Source organism: Myotis nattereri (assembly GCF_964212035.1).
Source record: "Myotis nattereri genome assembly, chromosome: 11".
Taxonomy (NCBI): domain Eukaryota; kingdom Metazoa; phylum Chordata; class Mammalia; order Chiroptera; family Vespertilionidae; genus Myotis; species Myotis nattereri.
In genome coordinates this window covers 17107260-17126402 of record NC_138086.1, presented here as the reverse complement: position 1 = coordinate 17126402, position 19143 = coordinate 17107260, and the positions used below count along the sequence as shown (strand labels likewise).

Here is a 19143-nt window from a genome sequence, read left to right as displayed (position 1 = left end):
CATTCCAGTCCTGCCTTCATGCTGTTCCTTCATGCTATTTCCTTCTCAGGGCCTTTGAATATGTTTCCCTCTCTCACTTTATTCAGATGTCTTCTCAGTTGTCAGTTCCTCAGAGAAACCTTCTTTAATCACCTGTAATCAATCAAGACAGGAGTTTAAGTAAATTTTTATGTTGATTTTTGTACTACATATGTCTAATAATATTCTTTTAATTTATTTTCTAACAGAGAAAAGACGAGACGCCCCTAATGGTAAGCTTTTTTATAATTATTGATCAAAAAGATCTTAGATTATAGTTTAATTCTTATAGAAACATATATCATACATTAATACCTAGTTAATATCTGATCTAATACTATGTTCTTATTTTAAAATAACAGATGATAGATGAGACTTAGAAATGTACCATTTGGCTTTTTTTTTAGGATGAAGGAATACTACATAGATCACTAATCTTATATCTTAATTCTGTATTCACAATTAATTAAATTTAGAAACTGCGCAATCTAGTTTTAATATCTTCCTTAAAGGCACTAAATTTTGCCTAGCATGTTGATTGATTTCTTACTTTAGATTTATCTTTTTGTCTTATTTCAAAATATTATTTCACACTGGTAATATGAAACTAGCTCCTTTCAATGTTTAGAACTAATAATAGCTGCACATAACCCTCCTTAATTTGATGAAATATTATGGTTTCATATATTTTTTAAAATACTGTATAGTAAAAGTAATACCAATATATAAATGACAAAGTCCCAGACCTCTAGGGCAGAGATTCTCATAGGGACTCTATAAATCCTCCTTTAAATTGTGTGTTAAATTTTGTAAGTATTTATGATTTTTACTCTGAGGAGAGAGAATCCATGACTTTTATCACATTTAAATGGTGTTCCTGACCCTGTGACAGTAAATAACTATCGCCCCAGGAGCCTTCATTATAATGGGGAATATATCTGCTCCTTTTTAAAAGCATCTCACATCCTCTCATCAGAATTTAGAATAATTATTCAGAGAAACACTTAACATAATACAGAGTTCTTACTATATAACAACTGTTAGTGATTATTGGGATTTGCTTCTTTTAAACAGATGTATTGCTTTCTGATTTTGTCCTTAAATTTATTTTCCAATATAAAAACATGAACCAAATATTAATTTTGGATTACTTGCCTTACCAGTTTTGTTTTTGTTTTTTTAATATGTTTGTATTGATTTCAGAGAGGAAGGGAGAGGGAGAGAGAGAGATAGAAACATCAGTGATGAGAGAGAATCATTGATTGGTTACCTCTTACATGCCCCAGACTGGGGATTGAGCCCGCAACCCAGGCATGTGCCCTGACCGGCAATCAAACCATGACCTCCGGGTTCATAGGTCGATGCTCAACCACTGAGCTCAACCACTGAGCCACGCCGGCGGGGCCTTCCCAGTTTTTTTAATGTCTGACTATTTTCAGTAGTACTTACCATGTGCCAAGTATTGTATACTTTGACTTTCTCTTAGTTAGTTAGTTAGTTAGTTAGTTAGTTAGTTAGTTAGGTTAATCCTCACCCGAGGATATTTTTCCATTGATTTTTAGAGAGATTGGAAGGGAGAGGGAGAGACAGAGAGAGAGAAACTTCGATGTGAGAGAGACACATCAGGTGGTTGCCCCCGCACGCACTCCTCAACCAGGCCCTCAGTGTTTGAGCCTGCCACGGAAGTACATGCCTTTGGCAGGAATCAAGCCTGGGACCCTTCAGCCCGCAGGCCGACACTGTATCCACTGAGCCAAACCGGCTAGGGCTGCCTTTCTCTTTTAATGGAAATTTTAATACTAAGTTTATAGGGTTTCTGTGGAGAAATGAAGTGCTCAAAGTGCTTAGCATAATGCTTAATAACTTAGTTATCACGATGAAGACAATAACAAAGATAGTAACAGCAGCTACTATTTAACAATCATTGACAACCTGCCAGGCACTGCCCAGCAACCTTTTGAAGTAGCTCCTAATATCCCCATTTTATACATGAGTAAACTGGGGCACAGATAGTTAGTAACTTGTTCAGGATCACCTAACTAGTAAGTGGTGGAGCAGGATTCAGTCTCAAGAGATCGGCATCCAGAGTCACTTAGCCACTGTACTGTCAAGATGATTTTGTAGGAGAAACAGACCTAGAGGGAGTTAATAACATGCTTCAGTTCACGCAGCTAGCATGTTGCAGAGGCAAAGGAAGCAGAAGCAGCTGAATCGGAAGTCATTCATCTGTGAGCCTTTAAAGCAGTAGTGTAATTATTTTTCCTTGATATGTGCTCAATATTTTCATCTCTTTTTTATTAAATTATTTTGCATTCTGTGAGCATATATCAAGTACCAGTGGGGAAGGCTTCCTAGTGGTAGCCTCTTTGGAGAGAGTAACCTAAGATTTGATGTTGTACAAAATAATAATATAATAAAAGGATATAAATACTTTATGGTTTTTCAAAATTTTAACCTTTTCAATCCATATAAAATGTATTTCTGAAGAGGTACCTAATCCATGAATAGATAGGATTTGCATATTCTTCTTTATGTGACAGTGGTATCTCACAATTTTATTTCTCTACTAAGAGAGATACTCATAATTAATGTAGTTTCTTTCTCTGAGATCGATCTTGGTTTTAAATCTTTAGATCTGCCGAAACCAGTTTGGCTCAGTGGATAGAGCGTCGGCCTGCGGACTGAAAGGTCCCGGGTTCGATTCCGGTCAAGGGCATGTACCTGGGTTGCAGGCACATCCCCAGTAGGAGATGTGCAGGAGGCAGCTGATCGATGTTTCTCTCTCATCGATGTTTCTAATTCTCTATCTCTCTCCCTTCCTCTCTGTAAAAAATCAATAAAATATATTAAAAAAAAAAATCTTTAGATCTATAGTTCTGACACCTTGATGCAGTTGTCCCAAACTAATTTTTTCATTAAATAAATCGAGAGTTAAAAAAATAGAATCGTTAAAAGGCATAAATACACAGCATATATTGCCAATATTTGTATATTTATTTACAAAATATACATATAATATGGTTTTAGTATAACACGTTACAATAAATAATGAAATAATAATTAATAGAAATGTTAATATTTTTCTCCTACTTTGCAGTCGATTGTCTTGTTCTCTCCCTCCTGTGTGGAGACCCCTGTTTTGGAGGCAGCGCATTTCTTTTCTGCATTGGGTGCCATACCACTAGGTGGCAATGGACACCTCCACCACTTTGCATTGTCCGTGCTTTGTCTCAGATCCTCATTTACATTATCAGTGTAGCAGACCTTTTCAAATGTTACTATTAAAAGGATACTTTATGTAGAAGTAACATATATTCCTGAAATGCAATTCAGTGTCTTCCTCACTAACTCCTAATCCATACATCTTTCTTTTTTCTTTATTGGTCAGTCTCACTTATAGCTTAGACGCTTTCCAATAAGATTTGTTCTCAACTTCATGCCTGCTTGACATCAGAGGCCTCTGGGCCACCTGTTTCTCGACTATTTTACCTTGGTGAGAGTTCCGACTTTTTATGTAATTAAGGGGAAGACTTTAGTTTATTCTTTTAATTTTAAAACTAACTAGAAATGCTGTTTAATGAGAATATTTTTTTTAAAAAAAAAACCATTTCTGTGACAGTTGTCCTTAATCAGAAGAAGGTAATTTGTCCTCTGACTTGTTTTTTTGTTTTGTTTTCCCAAAAAAGGAAGGGAAATGGCCCTCTCCATTATATATTTAGTGTAATTTCATAAACAGCAAATTAAACTAAACTTTATTAGAAATGATTCGAGAGTATCTCTGTTACCAGATCTCCTGTAAACGTACTTATTAAAAAATGACTCTGCCTTATACCTGTTACCAGTTTTTTTACTGTCACTTTTGAAACAAATATTTACTTGGGCTTTAGAACTCCACTTTAAACTTATTTCATAACACCTTCAAAGTCTGAAGTAAATTACTGTTGTCAACCCAAATAACCAAGTACCTCATTTCTTGAATGTGTAGAAAACCTTTTTTCTAAATTGTGAAAGTTAGTAGTAAATATTTATTGAATAATGAATTATTGGACTACAAACTTAAGAGAACTGATAAAATGATAACATTTGTAGTATTATTATTGTTAATCACTTTATGGTTTGAAGTTTGGTAGAAAGCATAGGAGTTAATAGAAAGGTTAGTGGTCTAGGAACCAAGTAGACTTCATCGCCTTTGTCACTAATTATGTCACTTTAAACATGCCACCTGATGGTTCTTGCCCTTAGCTTTCATATATAAAATGAAACATTTAGAAAAACTCTAAATTTCCCAGCTAACAGTAATTTTCTAACATGTTTTTAATCTGGATATTCTTATATAGACTTCAATAATATCTTAACAAGTACTAATATAATTTATATATAATGACATTAAATAGCTAATGCCAGGGCTCTATAACTGTGTGGAGAGATGTGTAATAGTGTATCCATACCTGAGTTTTGGGTAGAGAGAGGAATGGAAACAGTGCATCTACAGTACGAGTTAAACTGTTATTCATTCCACATAGTGTAACTACAGTGTGAATTAAACTCTGTTATTCATTCCACATAACACTTTTATTTCTGTCTCTTCATCTTTGAACTTTCTTCAGAGATGCTGTGCTATTTTCTCTAGTGAGTTATGAATTGGGTTTATAAGAACCTTTACTTTGTTATTTCCCAGAAAATAATATATTTTTTTGATAATTTAAACTGTTAAACTTAACTATATCCAATTCTTACCTTAGAACAGCGATGGCGAACCTTTTGTGCTCGGTGTGTGAGCATTTTGAAAAACCCTAACTTAACTCTGGTGCCGTGTCACATATAGAAATTTTTTGATATTTGCAACCATAGTAAAACAAAGACTTATATTTTTGATATTTATTTTATATATTTAAATGCCATTTAACAAAGAAAAATCAACCAAAAAAATGAGTTCATGTGTCACCTCTGACATAGGTTCGCCATCATTGCCTTAGACCATCCATAGTATAATAGATTATTTTATATAAGCTAAAGCAGCATAAAAATTTTTTTTTGTTCTTTTATAAACACTAATTACAGTTGACCCTTGAACAACATGATTTAAACTGCTTAAATCCACTTCTATAAGGATTTTTTTTTCAATAAATATGTACAGTAATATAAATGTATTTTCTCTTCCTTATGATTTTCTTAATAACCTTTTCTTTTTTCTAGTTTACTTTATTTGTAAGACTACAGTATATAATATATAGAACATACAAAATACTTGTTGATTGACTGTTTATGTTCTTGATAAAACTTCCGGTCAACAATAGGCTATTAGTAAGGGGAGTCACAAGTTATGCACAGATTTTCGACTGTATGGAGTCAGCACCTCTAACCATTATGTTGTTCAAGGGTCAACTATATAGTTGCTAATTTTCTTTTGTTTTGTTTTAATGGTGAATTTGTTGCTTTTGTAAAGGTGTGGCAAAAGTAGACTTAGTTGTTCGTATGGAAAATAATATAATTATTAATAAATAATAATACAAGAATAAACTCCGTATTTCATGTACTCACAACTGTAAACCCACCCTGTAGTTGCTGTATGAACACCTATTTAGGAAGGGTGGTATGTATAAAGAGAGCACCTAACTCTGGTACTCCCTAAGTCTGTCTTAAGTCAGTGCTTACGTCCTGTTTTATTTATACTATTGAGTATCAAGATAAGAGAGTAAATAATAATTTGCAGTATCTTACTGTGGACAGTGTTGCTCTTACTGATTGGTAAAGGTAAATTATAAGAAGGAAGAAAGCAGAAAGGGGAGAGTGATAAGTAACATCAGGTCACTAGATAAGTATATAAAGGTATGGGTATGACCTTAATCAACTCTCTAACACACAAATTCTGGGTATTCTCAATAACTTCTCTTACTTTGTGAAGTTACAGCAAGCATGGAAATCTAATGTCTGAACAACTTTGAAAATCCAAGTCTTAATCTACTATTTAATAAGCTTTCTGTATTGCTTAACTAACCTTTAATTCTTCTTTGTCTTTTTTTAATTGAATGTATTGGGGTGACATTGGTTAGTAAAATTTTATAGGTTTTAAGTGTACAATTCTATAACACATCATCTGTATATTGCATTGTGTGTTTTCCACTCAAAGTCAAATCTCCTTAGTCATCAAATATTTGATCTCCTCTACCCTTTTCTAGCTCTCCAACATGCCCCTTTCCTTCTGGTAATCACCATATTGTTGTCGGTGTCTGCGAGTTCGTTTGTCTTATTTGTTCATTTTGTTGCTTTCAGTTTTATATCTCACATATGATTGAAATCATATGGTTCTTGACATTTTCTGTCTTTATTTCGTTTAACATCCATGTTGTTACAATTGGCAGTATTTTAACTTTTCTTATGGCTGAGTAGTATCCCATTGTGTATATGTACTCACATCTTTATGCAATCATCTATCAAAAGACATTTTAGTTATCTCCATGTCTTGGCCACTGTGAGTAATGAACATAGGGGTACTTATATCTTTGCTAATAAATTTTTTTTAAATTTTTCAGGTAGATACCTAGAAGAGGGGTGGGTCATATGGTAACTCTATTTTTAACTTTTTGAGGAATTTTCATACTGATTTTCATAGTGGCTATACCAGCCGTGGGCAAACTATGGCCCGCGGGCCGGATCCGGACCGTTTGAAATGAATAAAACTAAAAAAAAAAGACCGTACCCTTTTATGTAATGATGTTTACTTTGAATTTATATTAGTTCACACAAACACTCCGTCCATCTTTTGTTCCAGCCCTCCGGTCCAGTTTAAGAACCCATTGTGGCCCTCAAGTCAAAAAGTTTGCCCACCCCTGGGCTATACCAGTTTACATTCGCACCAGCAGTAAATGAGGGTTCCTTTTTCTCTATAACCTCTCAAACACTTGCTTATCAAACAAACAATTTGGAAAGTTATGTGTGTATTACATATTATTTGTCTTATTGATAGTAGCTATTCTAACCGGTGTGAGATAGTATCTCATTGTAGTTTCTCTCATAGATGGTGAAGTTGAGCACATATCATATATCTATTGGTCTTTTGTATGTCTTCTTGGGAGAAGTGTACCTCAAAGGCAAGGGAAGTAACGGCAAAAATAAGTGAATGGAACTATATCAAACTAAAAAGCTTCGATAGGAGAAGATATTTGAAAACAATTGCTCTCTGATAAGGGGTTAATATCCAAAATATATCAAGAAACTCATGCGACTCAACAACAACAAAACAAACAATCCTGTTAAAAAATGATCGGAAGACTTGAACAGACACTAAATCTTTAATTCTTGATCCAGTTATTTTCAGATTATTCCTTGATTATTCCTTAATTAGCTCTTAACGAACTTATCCATATTGTTCACTAGCTTCCATTTTTTCCAAGAAGAATTTCTTTGTTTCTTGCCAACATGAGCAACTTCTATGGAATTTTATATGCAATTATACATAGAACTTTTAGACATTTGTATATTATAATTATATATAAGTGTACTTTGAATAGTGAAGGAAAATAGCTGAGTTTTGGTGATATTAAACATACATATCTTTCCACATTGTTTAATTGTTCTATGAAGTGGCAGATGACTTTCATAATTTTATTATAGCTTTAGTTCATCTTTAATAATAGAGAGGAAGAGAGATATAATTTACCCATGTAGGTAAATGTGTTTCTTTAGTTTAATAGACTACCTTTGAGGTTTTTAGCACAATTTAAGAGTTGTAGTCAAATTGGCATTTAGTAATAACTTAATATACATTAGCCTACAATTTCTTGGGGTTTTTATTTGCTCTTCTATGATTGTGTTCAGGTCCCCAAGACTACCTCCACAACTGGTGATTTTCTAGAAGGACTCACAAGACCTAGCATATAGTGGTACTCATGCCAAATATTTATTATAGTGAAAGGAGATATATATCTATATAGATAGATGATAGATAGATAGATAGATAGATAGATACAGCTAAGTGACTGACTGTACGTCTGTTCAACTGTCCAACCGACTGACTGGCCAGCACATATGACATGCACTGGCAATTTAAAAATAAACATTGACTTGTGCATGCATGATACATATAAAGCTCTCGCTGGCGCCAATCACACGTGACGCCAGAATGTATCTGAAGACCAACTATTGGCATAATGTACCTCTGAAGCTGAAAGAAAGCGTGTTATCGACAGAATATGTCTGAAGACCAACTATTTTGACATGTAATTTTTTGCAGTAATGTAATTACCACACGAATTTTTCTTCTAATTTATTTCTTTAGATTGTGCACAAATCTGTGCACCGGGCCACTAGTGTGTGTGTGTGTGTGTGTGTGTGTGTGTGTGTGTGTGTGCGCGCGCGCGCACGCGCTCACACCAAAGCGACCATTAGGACAGAACAACCAGACGACCAGCCAGTAGCTGTGCAGTGCACTGATTCATACCTTACTGCTGGGGCCCTAACAGCCCCAAATCTGATTCACCCGCACCCCAGACCCAGACAGGAGGGAGAAGGGAGCCCGATTCCTCGCAGAATTAGTTGTTGGTTAGCTTGCTGCTGGGGCCAACCTCCTGCAGTCCCTCCCCCTGGCTGGCCGCCCACCTCTCCTCTTCCCCCCCCCCCCCCCCATCAGCCCCAATCGCCAGCCAGGCCGAGGGATCCCACCCGTGCACAAATTCGTGCACCTGGCCTCTAGTATATAATAAAATCAACAATGGGAAAGACACAGGGTTAACTCTGGGGGAAAACCACACAAGAGTATTTTCCCATTGGAGTCACAGGGACGCGTTTAATTTCTCCAGTAATGAATTGTCCCGGCACATGTGAAATGTCTAAAGAAGCGGCTCCTGGGAGCCTCAGATTATCGTTTAAAGCCCAGGGTTTCTTGGTGGCTAGTCACATAGATTGCTAATCATATAGTACCTACCAGGATTCTAAACTCCCAGAAGGAAAGCAGCTGTTTAGCATAACCCACATTGTTGCCACAAACAGTTTAGAAATAGCCAGTCTTATCAGGGAATAATGAGAACCCTCCTGAAGTCCGAGATCCCAGATAACCAACTAAAGGCCAACCTTGCAAGCAGGCCTTTCAAAGGATAGTGTCAGACCTGTTGGGTTTACTGTTTTTCTGCACAATGGTGATTGTATTTTATACAACATTTTTTAAATTATCATTGATATGATCATCTCAGAGGAATTTGGTCTGTTAGGAGATTTTGTTGAAGACTCACGTATTATTTGGAAACAGCCCAAGTGTCCATCAGTAGATGAATGGATAAAAAAAACTGTGGTACATATTTATAGAATGGAATACTACTCACCTGTAAAAAGAAGAAAATCTTACCCTTTCTGACAGCATAGTCGACCTGGAGAGCATTATGCTAAGTGAAATAAGCCAGTCAGAGAAAGACAAGTACCATATGTGGACTCTAATGAACAAAGTGAATTAAGCGACAGGCCGAGGGGAGTTTGGGGGGAATGGAGGGGTTGGAAGGAAAAAAAAGGAATTTATTGACTACGGCAACTGGTGATTGCCAGGGAAGCAGGAGTGGAGGAGTGTATGGGGGGATAAATGGTAGTGGAAGGAGACTTGACTTGGGGTAGTGAGCACTACAATAAATTGTACAGATGATGTGTTGTCAATTTGTGCACCTGAAACCTGTAAAGTGGGACTTATAAGGAACATGTGTTACTCTTCTAGTAACTTTATAAGAAAATTTTATGTTGAATACATTTTGTTCAGACTCTTACACTTTTAAGACCAGTAGTATTTTATGAATCATAACACAGGTTTTGTGCTACATTTAGTGCAACTCCTAAAGATGCTATTAACAATATTTAATAGGTGCCTAAGATAGTTTTACAGTTGGTTATTGCAGAAAATGAGAGTTTTGAGAATTTTCTTTGATATTAAGTTTTTGAGCTCTATACTTATGATAGTCAAATTCTATATATACTGATGGGGAAAATATTACTAGACTTAATTATGGAGGTTTTGGAAAAAAGCAGCAGTAATTACAGTACTTTTTTCCTCAAACTACTAAAATTGAAACAAAGAGGTAAGACTAGATTTCTTTATTAGATTTAAAAGTAAAATAGGTGGCTAGTTTACTTTTTTTTTTTTACTATTCTTGGTATGTGATATATACCACTCTATCAGTGACTAATGTGTTGGATGTGAGGCAATTACAGTGAAAATTTAAGGGACTACTAGACCAATTATATTTAAATTCTTATTGAAAATTTATATTCTTCATGAGATTTAATGTTATGAAGTTTGCTTTGAAATTATGTATGTTTAAGAATTTATTATATAGTCTTTTCAAAATTTAGGCAGTACTTTTTTCATTATTTATAAAAATTAGCCTGCAGTTTTAAAATGTAAAAAATTTATAATATTGAAGTGGTCCTACTTCAGAAAAAGACATTTAAATTATATATTATGATTATAATAATTATGTTAAATTATATTCTTTTAATGTTATTTAAACTTTATTTTCAGGTCCTAATCTACCTATGGCAACAGTTGACATTAAAAATCCAGAAATCACAACCAATAGATTTTATGGTCCACAAGTCAGCAACATCTCCCATACCAAAGAAAAGAAAAAAGGAAAAGCTAAAAAGAAGAGATTAACCAAGGCAGATATTGGAACACCAAGCAATTTCCAGTAAGACAGTTCTTTTGTTGCTTTTATCTTTATTTTTTATTTAGTCATTATGACTCTAGGTTTTTAACTTGTTATAAAATTTTCTTTTGATAGAACCCTTACATTTATCACTTGCACACCTTTTAGTTACAGATTTTGCTGGAGTTTTCTGTTTGTTTGTTTGTTTGTTTTTTAAGCTGACTTTCTGTGAATCTTATAGTTTATTTTACCTTTTCATTCATTAGAAAAAAAATTAGGTAAAGTTTCTTTAATTGTTGGACATAAAGATGATTTCTCACTTTTCTCTATAAAAAATGGTATTTGGCAGTTCCTTAGAGGCATTGTCCTAATCTATTTGCGGTGCAGTAACAGAATACCATAGACTGGGTGGCTTATAAACAACAGAAATTTATTTCTTACAGTTTTGGTGGCTGGAAAGTTCAAGATAAGGCACAGGCAACATTTGGTGTCTGGTGACATCCCACTTCCTGGTTCATAGATAGCTGTTTTCTTGTTGTGCCCTCACATGTTAGGAAAGGGTAAAGGAGCTCTCTGGGGCCTCTTTTTTAAGGGCACTAATCCCATTCATGACTTAATCACTTCCTAAAATTCTCGCTTCTAGATACTATCACACTGGGGATTGGGTTTTAACATCTATGAATTTTCAGGAGGCACAAATAGTCTGTAGCAGGCATTATTTTATTAGCTCATTACAAAATTCCTTTCCTCTCATGTATATAAATAAAAGCCTAAGCAACCGGTCGCTATGACATGCACTGACCACCAGGGGACAAATGCTCAACGCACAGGATCAGGCTCCCTCCTGTCTGGATCAGGCCTACGGGGATCGGGCTCCCTCCTGTCTGGGTCGGGTCTTTGGGGATTGGGCAGAAACCAGCTATTCGACATCCTCCAAGGGGTCCTGGATTGCAAGAGGATGCAGGCAGGCCCCTAGTGTGAGAGTGTGTGTGTGTGTGTGTGTGTGTGTGTGTGTGTGTGTGTATATATATATATAATGCTTGTATTAATATTCTAGTTTGACAGTTAAGGAAATGAATGCTCAGAAAGATTGTGCGAAAATGTTAAGACTCATTTAGTAGCAGAGCCTGGGCTAGAATCCTCTTCTCCTGCCTACTTATGTAGTTTTTCCCTGAATTTCGTTATATCTATGAGAACTGTTAGTTAAGGCCAATAATTCAGTGGGTAGATTGGATTTCATATATATCTTGGTGTTAATGCCCTTTGTGTGTTTTTTCCCCTATCTTCTACTTTAGGCACATTGGACATGTTGGTTGGGATCCAAATACTGGCTTTGATGTAAGTGTCTTTTCAAGCCATAAACATTACTCTAACTATGTGGGAATATTATGGCCTATATTTGGATTTTTGTTTTTATTATTTATTTTTGTGAATTTTAGTGTTTATTTGAATGTGCTGTGTTTATGTACACATCACTAGGTTTGAAACCATAGTATTGTTCTGTAATTCATGGCTAAGTCTCTAAAGAGAAAATTTTTGGATACCTTGACTTTATTTTACTGTATAAGTAAAATCCTTGTGTTTTGAAAGCAAAGAGAAGAAAATTATTTCTGCTCAATAATTATTTCAGGGAAATAAATATATGCCAAATTATTGGAAAGTACTGTAATCAAATTCTGAATATTCAGTTGTTGAATGATATAGGTCTTTTCATTCTATTATTTTTGGCAATTTCATCATTCATTAATTTGTAGCACTGTGAGCAAGATAAGTGAAACTTCAGGCAAAAAAAAAAGGTGTTTAATATTTTATCTCTACTTTGGTTATCTAAGTAATAGGTATTTCACATTTGACAGTCAGGATTTGTAAAAATTAATTTGAAAAATATTTCTGATTGAGGTTAAAAATCCTTTTGGCTGTTTTGTTAAAGCTACAATGTTAACTCCGTAAGTGTTGAGTGCCTTTTTGAGTTGGACACTGTACAGGGTGCTTGGGGTTCTCAAATTTGCAAGTTAATTTGTATTTTTTTGTGGTTATAACTAAATCTTATTTAGGATAATGTAGTATAGGTGAGCATTAAATATGTCTGAATCATGAATGGGAAAGTATAAAGATATAGTCTGTCTCTGGCCTCAGAAATTTTATAGTCTAGTGTGGAAACAGGTATGTAAACAGGTATTCAGTCATAATTATTATTGTGGAAACACAATGCTAGTTCCACTGAAACTAGTATGATGCTAATTTATCTATAAAACAAAACTATTAATTTAAAAAATCTAATTGACATTCCCTATTTTTGAAGGCAAGGAATAAAAGAGATGGAGATAAAATATAAAGTCAATTCTTTTAAAAATATATATATATTTATTGATTTCAAAAAGGAAGGCAGAGAGAGAAAGAAATAGAAACATCATTGATCTGCTGCCTCCTCCACGCCCTCTACTGGAGATGGAGCCTGTGACCTCCTGGTTCATAGGTCAGTGCTCAACCACTGAGCCACACCAGACAGGCTAAAATCAATTCTTTTTGTATTATTTTTTTAATAAGAAAGTTTATTTAGCATATAAACAATATAACCATATTAAAAATTTATGAACTTAAAATAATTTCATAAATAGTACAGATGAGAATTAAATATTATGCTTGTTTTTAAAAATTGGGAGAGATTTTATTAGTTATTTTATCTGTTATAGCTGAATAATTTGGATCCAGAATTGAAGAATCTTTTTGATATGTGTGGAATCTCAGAGGCACAACTTAAAGACAGAGAAACATCAAAAGTCATATATGACTTTATTGAAAAAACAGGAGGTGTTGAAGCTGTTAAAAATGAACTACGAAGGCAAGGTAACTTTTATTTCTATTTAGGAATCCTGGTCTATTTGTTCTTTTGAATCTTTAGGTTAATTTCTTGAAAGACAACTACACACATTAATGTGAACCTTCCTTAAGCAAATATTTGAGTTTATTCATAACTAGTTTGGCCCAGTGTACTATGTTTTACATTATTTTGGTATAACAAAAAGCTTGACAAAGTTTTGCTTATTATAAAGATGTCTTACATTAAATTATGAAAATTCATACAGAATCTTCTGGCTATTCTATTTTAGAATAAAAATGTATGATTACCTAATATTTTACTTAATCTTAGAAGCCGTTAAAATTGTTTTTATTACAATACAGAACTATTCATTTAAATACAATCACTACCTAATCAATAAATTGTAAGGATATTCAGGATATAAATAACAAAAATATTTCTATTTATTTTTAAATACAAACTTTTTTCTTAAAAGGTATAAAATCTGTCTTTTGATACCTGAATGCACAAATAATTTGCAACCTTTTAAGATCAAAGCACCTTGTATTTTAGTTGTATCTTAATAATTATCACAATAAAATGCAAAGACAGTAACTCTAAATTTTCCAGTATGGCAATCATTTCTTTGCTACCTTATTTATTTGGTGCTGCTTTTCTTCTTTGTTTTTGCATACTTATAATAAAGTTTAGCAATGTGAAAGCTCTAGTTAATCAAATTATTCTTCTGAAGAATTTACCTGTCATTTTAACTTAGGTGTTTGACTTAACGTGAATTTTTAACCAGTGATGTTCATTTAATCTTTCATTCATTCATTCATATATTCAGTAAATATACACCACCACTAGTCTCAGGATACTAAAATATAAAGATACAGTCTGTCTCTGGCCTCAGAAATTTTATAGTCTAGTGTGGGAACAGATATGTAAACAGGTATTCAGTCATAATGACTATTGTGGAAACACAATGCTAGTTTCACTGAAACTAGTATGATGCGAATTTATCTTACTTTGTTAAATAATTACATTTCCAGTTTCTGTAGAGTTTTAATAAAACATTGTGAGCCACTGTACCATTGTTATAAATGCTCCCAGAGTAAGTCAGGGTTACCGTCAGTGTGCAGATGATGGGAAGTCTTGAGGACCCTTGTGTGTTCCTTGACTCTTTTTGTTCACTGTTACCGCAGACCCTCACCTTATACCACCAAATGGTTCTCAGGGTCTCTGAGCTCTCTGAATTTATAAGTATAAAGTATTATTAGACCACCCGTACTACAACCCTTTCACCTGAATTCCTATAACTAAGAGTTTACTATATTAACTTGATTGGGTTTGTTTGTGTTTTTAAACTTTATTACTGCTTGTAATTTTAGCTGATTTTAAAACATTAAAATAAGCAAGGCTTTCCGTCAATTAAATGACCTAAAACAAACAAAAAAAGACACAGGTATTAAAAGAAAAAAAAAACTGTTGGGAACAGAGTTATTTATTATCATACTCAAGAACCTAATTTCTAGTGTAGAACCCACCAAACAGTGGTTTTTATAGAAGATAAATTTTTTTAAAGGAAGAATAAATTGATATTTATTTTTATTAAGGAGATATTTTCTAAGCTGAGCAAATAATTTTAGAAGTATGAAAAAATTAGGGAAAAGTTTGAGTTTTTCTGTAAAAATCTATTGAATCAAATGTCTTAAAACTTAATTTTGTAAAATTATTTAATCAGGATTATAAAAAGTACTAGACTTGTGATTTCCAGTGTATCTTTCTTTGTGTTTATGTGCAATTGTCTGAAATCCATTAACTCGTAATAATCTTCTCTGTAGGTCCCCCACAATGGAGTGGTATGTATGTGGGATGTTATTTGACCCAGTGCACTAAATTATGCATGCTGTGGTGTGTTTATTTTCAGAGAAGCTAGAGTTCATTTACCTTGCCATCAAATCTGACATCCAGTGAGGTCTTTTGCCCTCTACTCAGACTAATGTTTTGGGCATATAGATGTTTAAAGTAAAAAGAAAATTTATTTCTATATGAGTCAGAGCTCATATTTTGTCCACAATTTAGATAACTTTATTGAAATTCTGTGGATTTTTTTTTTAATCCCGTTCCCACAGCACCACTGTTGTTTTGATTACTTACTAGAGATCTGATGCATGAAATTCATGCAAGGGGCTCAGCCCTCGCAGCCCCAGCTTCGTCCAGAAGGTTGTCTGGACTGTCATTCTGCTGTTCAGTCTAATTAGCAAATTAGCTCTTTATTATATAGGATTATACTTACTTTTAGTCATTGCTTTTTATACTTGGCATTATTTAATATCCTATGTCAAGCATACGTACATTTTTACATTTGTGGCAAGGAGGGAGGACTAAACATAAACTCACACTTAGTTTTGCAATTGCCTACTCAGAGTTGTCAGTATTCTCATACGTTTTAATTTGTGGTTAATAACATTTTTCTGAGTGTATGAGAGCAGTTCTTTAATGTTTTCCTGAGTTCTATAATACTGCATTTAAGTATTATAAATATCTAGAGAATTATCTACTAATTACTCTTAATATGAATATTTTTCTGAAACAAAGTATATTGACCTTCCTTAATAATGTACCATCAAGATAAGGTTTTTTTCTGTAAATATTAAAATTTTTTTCATTTTAACTAAGCTTTGATAATAATAGTTTTCATTTGATCTAAGAAATTTGTCATTCTCAGTCTAGTTTTTGTGATGACTCTTAGAGTTTTAGAAATTTGTAGGCCATCAGATTTTCTCATAGTGTTGTTGTGTGGTATTTGCTTAGCAGACATTTTTGTGCATATAAACCTAACTAACATTGGGCCAAGAATCAAATGTGAATTTAATTATTTAACTCACATTTTTACCTTGGCGTGTGGCATGTTGTTTTCCTCACAAAAATATACACATTCCCATTATTTTCAAGTTAATAGAAATGCTGACCTTGTGCTATACCGAAAACTGGATGCAGCTGACCTTTTTTCACATAAATTAATAAGGCTTCTTCCCTGAGCAATGATTTAGTGTCTATTTGAATGGGTATTAGCTGGATCTCAAATTATTATAATAAATGTACTTACTACAAGTTCTCTTTACTGAAGAAATTTATCATTTTACATATAAAAGATTATGGATGGAAATTCCTCAGTGAAACTATGAGAAATGGTTGACTAATACCTTGTATGGTAGAATAGAGTGGGTCCTTCTTGATTAATAAACAACTAAAACATAAAAGTGCCAGTCTAGACAAATATCATTAGTATCCTATCTAATAATAGACAAACATGGCAATTGACCGTACCTTCGCTACGCCTCCCTTTGGCTAATCAGCGAGATATGCAAATTAACCCAACCAAGATGGTGGCTGGAAGCCACGCAGCTGAAGCCAGCAGGAGGCTTGCTTGCTCCAGTGATGGAGGAGGCCAAGGTTCCCCGCATGCCGTGGCTCGGCTCTGAGCTCTGAAAGCAACAAAATTTCAATTATAGAAGCTAAACAAACCCAGGATACCTACTTTCAGCAGGCCATGACCTCAGAGCTGGAGCAAGCAGGAGCCCGGCTCTCAGCTCCAGTGACAGCAACAAAGTTTCAATTATAGAAGGTAAATAAATCCCAGAATAAAAAAGAAAAAAAGGAGAGGCTGGGAGCTTCAGTTGCTGGCCAGCCTGAAAACGGCCCTCAGTCCCTCACCCAGACTGGCCAGGCACCCCAGTGGGGACCCTCACCCAGGCTGGCCAGACACCCCAGTGGGACCCCCACACTGATCTGGGACACCCTTCAGGGCAAACCAGCCGGTCCCACCCGTTCACCAGGCCTCTATCCTATATAGTAAAAGGGTAATATGCAAATTGACTCTAACAGCAGAAAGACTGGGAATGACTGGTCACTATGACACACACTGACCACCAGGGGGCAGACGCTCAATGCAGGAGCTGCTCTCTGGTGGACCTCTGCTCAGCCACAAGCTAGGCTGATGGCTGCCAGTACAGCGGTGGTGGTGGGAGCCTCTTCTGCCTCCTCAGCAGCGCTAAGGATGTCCGACTGCAGCTTAGGTCCACTCCCTGCTGGCAAGTGGACATCCCCTGAGGGCTGCCAGGCTGCCAGAGGGATGTCTGATTGCCAGCTTAGGCCCAATCCCCCAGGGAGCAGGCCTAAGCCAGCAGTTAGTCATCCCCTGAGGGGTCCCAGACTGCGAGAGGGCACAGGCCGGGCTGAGGAACCTCCTCCCTCCCCTCCCCATCCCCCCACCCCCGCCAATGCACAAATTTTGTGCACCGGGCCTCTAGTTTGAAATAAAAATCTTAAATTGGTTAAAATGAAGTCTTTGTATCTGCTTGAATGATTATATGTATTGGCTTATTCAGGGAGTATACATAATACATACATACCATGTATCCTATTGGTTTTGCCCTTTTATACAAAATATGTTAGGTCTCCTTGCTTTGGATCTGGTCAGAAAATTGGGCATATCTTAGCTCTGCAGCCCTTATTCCTTGAGTGCAAATCATAGGAGCCTACATCTGTGATGGCCTACATCTAAGTAGGATAACACTCCTATTTTCAGCTATATATTATTTTTAGTTATAGAAGTTTGTATGCCAGGTGACAATACCCTTGTGTATATTGGCCTTTCTGCATATTTCATTGAATGTTTATGATTATATTTGATAGCATATTTTTATAGCTTATTTCCCATGAATGTTCCAAATTAAACTGGAAGATGCCATTTCATTTTCTTTGAAGTGAGTCTTTTTTCTCTTTGGTACCTTTGCATTATTGTTATCTGTAATTAAGGTAGGTAATTGTATTCTTGTAAATAAAGCATGTCAAACTCAAAGGCTAACACGAGCCAAATAAGATTTAAGTTTATGTGGGCTGCAAAAAAAAACAAAAGTTTCAATTTTCATAGAAATGTAAGTTTATTTTGATAGAGACATGCTGAATACAAAGGGCTTAAGTAAATGAGTAATCATTAAGATAAAATAATAGAACGTTTTAATAAAAATTAATATTTTTCTTGAACATTAACAGACACTGAATAACTGCACAAATTAAATAAGCATAACGCAAATAAACCTATTTTTCTTGTTCTCCAAAAGCGAAATATTTCCTGTTGTGCACACCAAAAAAGTCAGTACGAGACTAATGACATGGCAATTGCCTGCTAAAATATTCGCTGCTGGTATTAGTGGAGAGAAATGGTGCGCCTGCACGTAAGGCACGTAAGGGAAATGAATGCAACACGATTATAGTAATCAGTCATTAGCAAACATTGTAGTTCGTTATTAATAATTATGTATAACAGGATATTGTAAAAATTAATTTACAAAATTGTTATTAAAACGTTTCTTACATACCATTATATTGGCTGGGCTGCAAAAATATTAGTTGTGGGCCATGGACCGCAAGTTTGACATGGTTGGTTTAAATTATAGAAGTATCCAGCAATTATATATTAGAATTTGTATCAATAAATATAAATAGCTATTATGAATTCTAAGATTTCTCTACTCCTAAAAATAGTTAATTTTTGTATTAACTTTTAAAAGTGAGTGGAGAAAAAATGTTCGTTATTATATAAATATGTGTATACTGTTGGTAAAATCATATATCTAGAAATGTCATAAATTTATACTTTGAATTGATTTATCTATTATATTTTACATTTTT

The 19143-nt window shown here is 34.7% G+C and overlaps 1 protein-coding gene across 2 annotated transcripts in view; it reads left to right on the top strand.

The window, feature by feature from the left end:
- The window catches only part of WASL (WASP like actin nucleation promoting factor), an 87467-nt gene that overhangs the window by 45939 nt on the left and 22385 nt on the right, over positions 1-19143 (top strand). For both annotated transcript variants that reach the window (XM_081102560.1, XM_081102559.1), the window contains exons 5-8: positions 228-251; positions 10517-10685; positions 11939-11981; positions 13337-13490. In XM_081102560.1, the coding sequence (XP_080958686.1) occupies positions 228-251; positions 10517-10685; positions 11939-11981; positions 13337-13490 (390 nt within the window). The remainder of the gene's footprint in view (positions 1-227; positions 252-10516; positions 10686-11938; positions 11982-13336; positions 13491-19143) is intronic.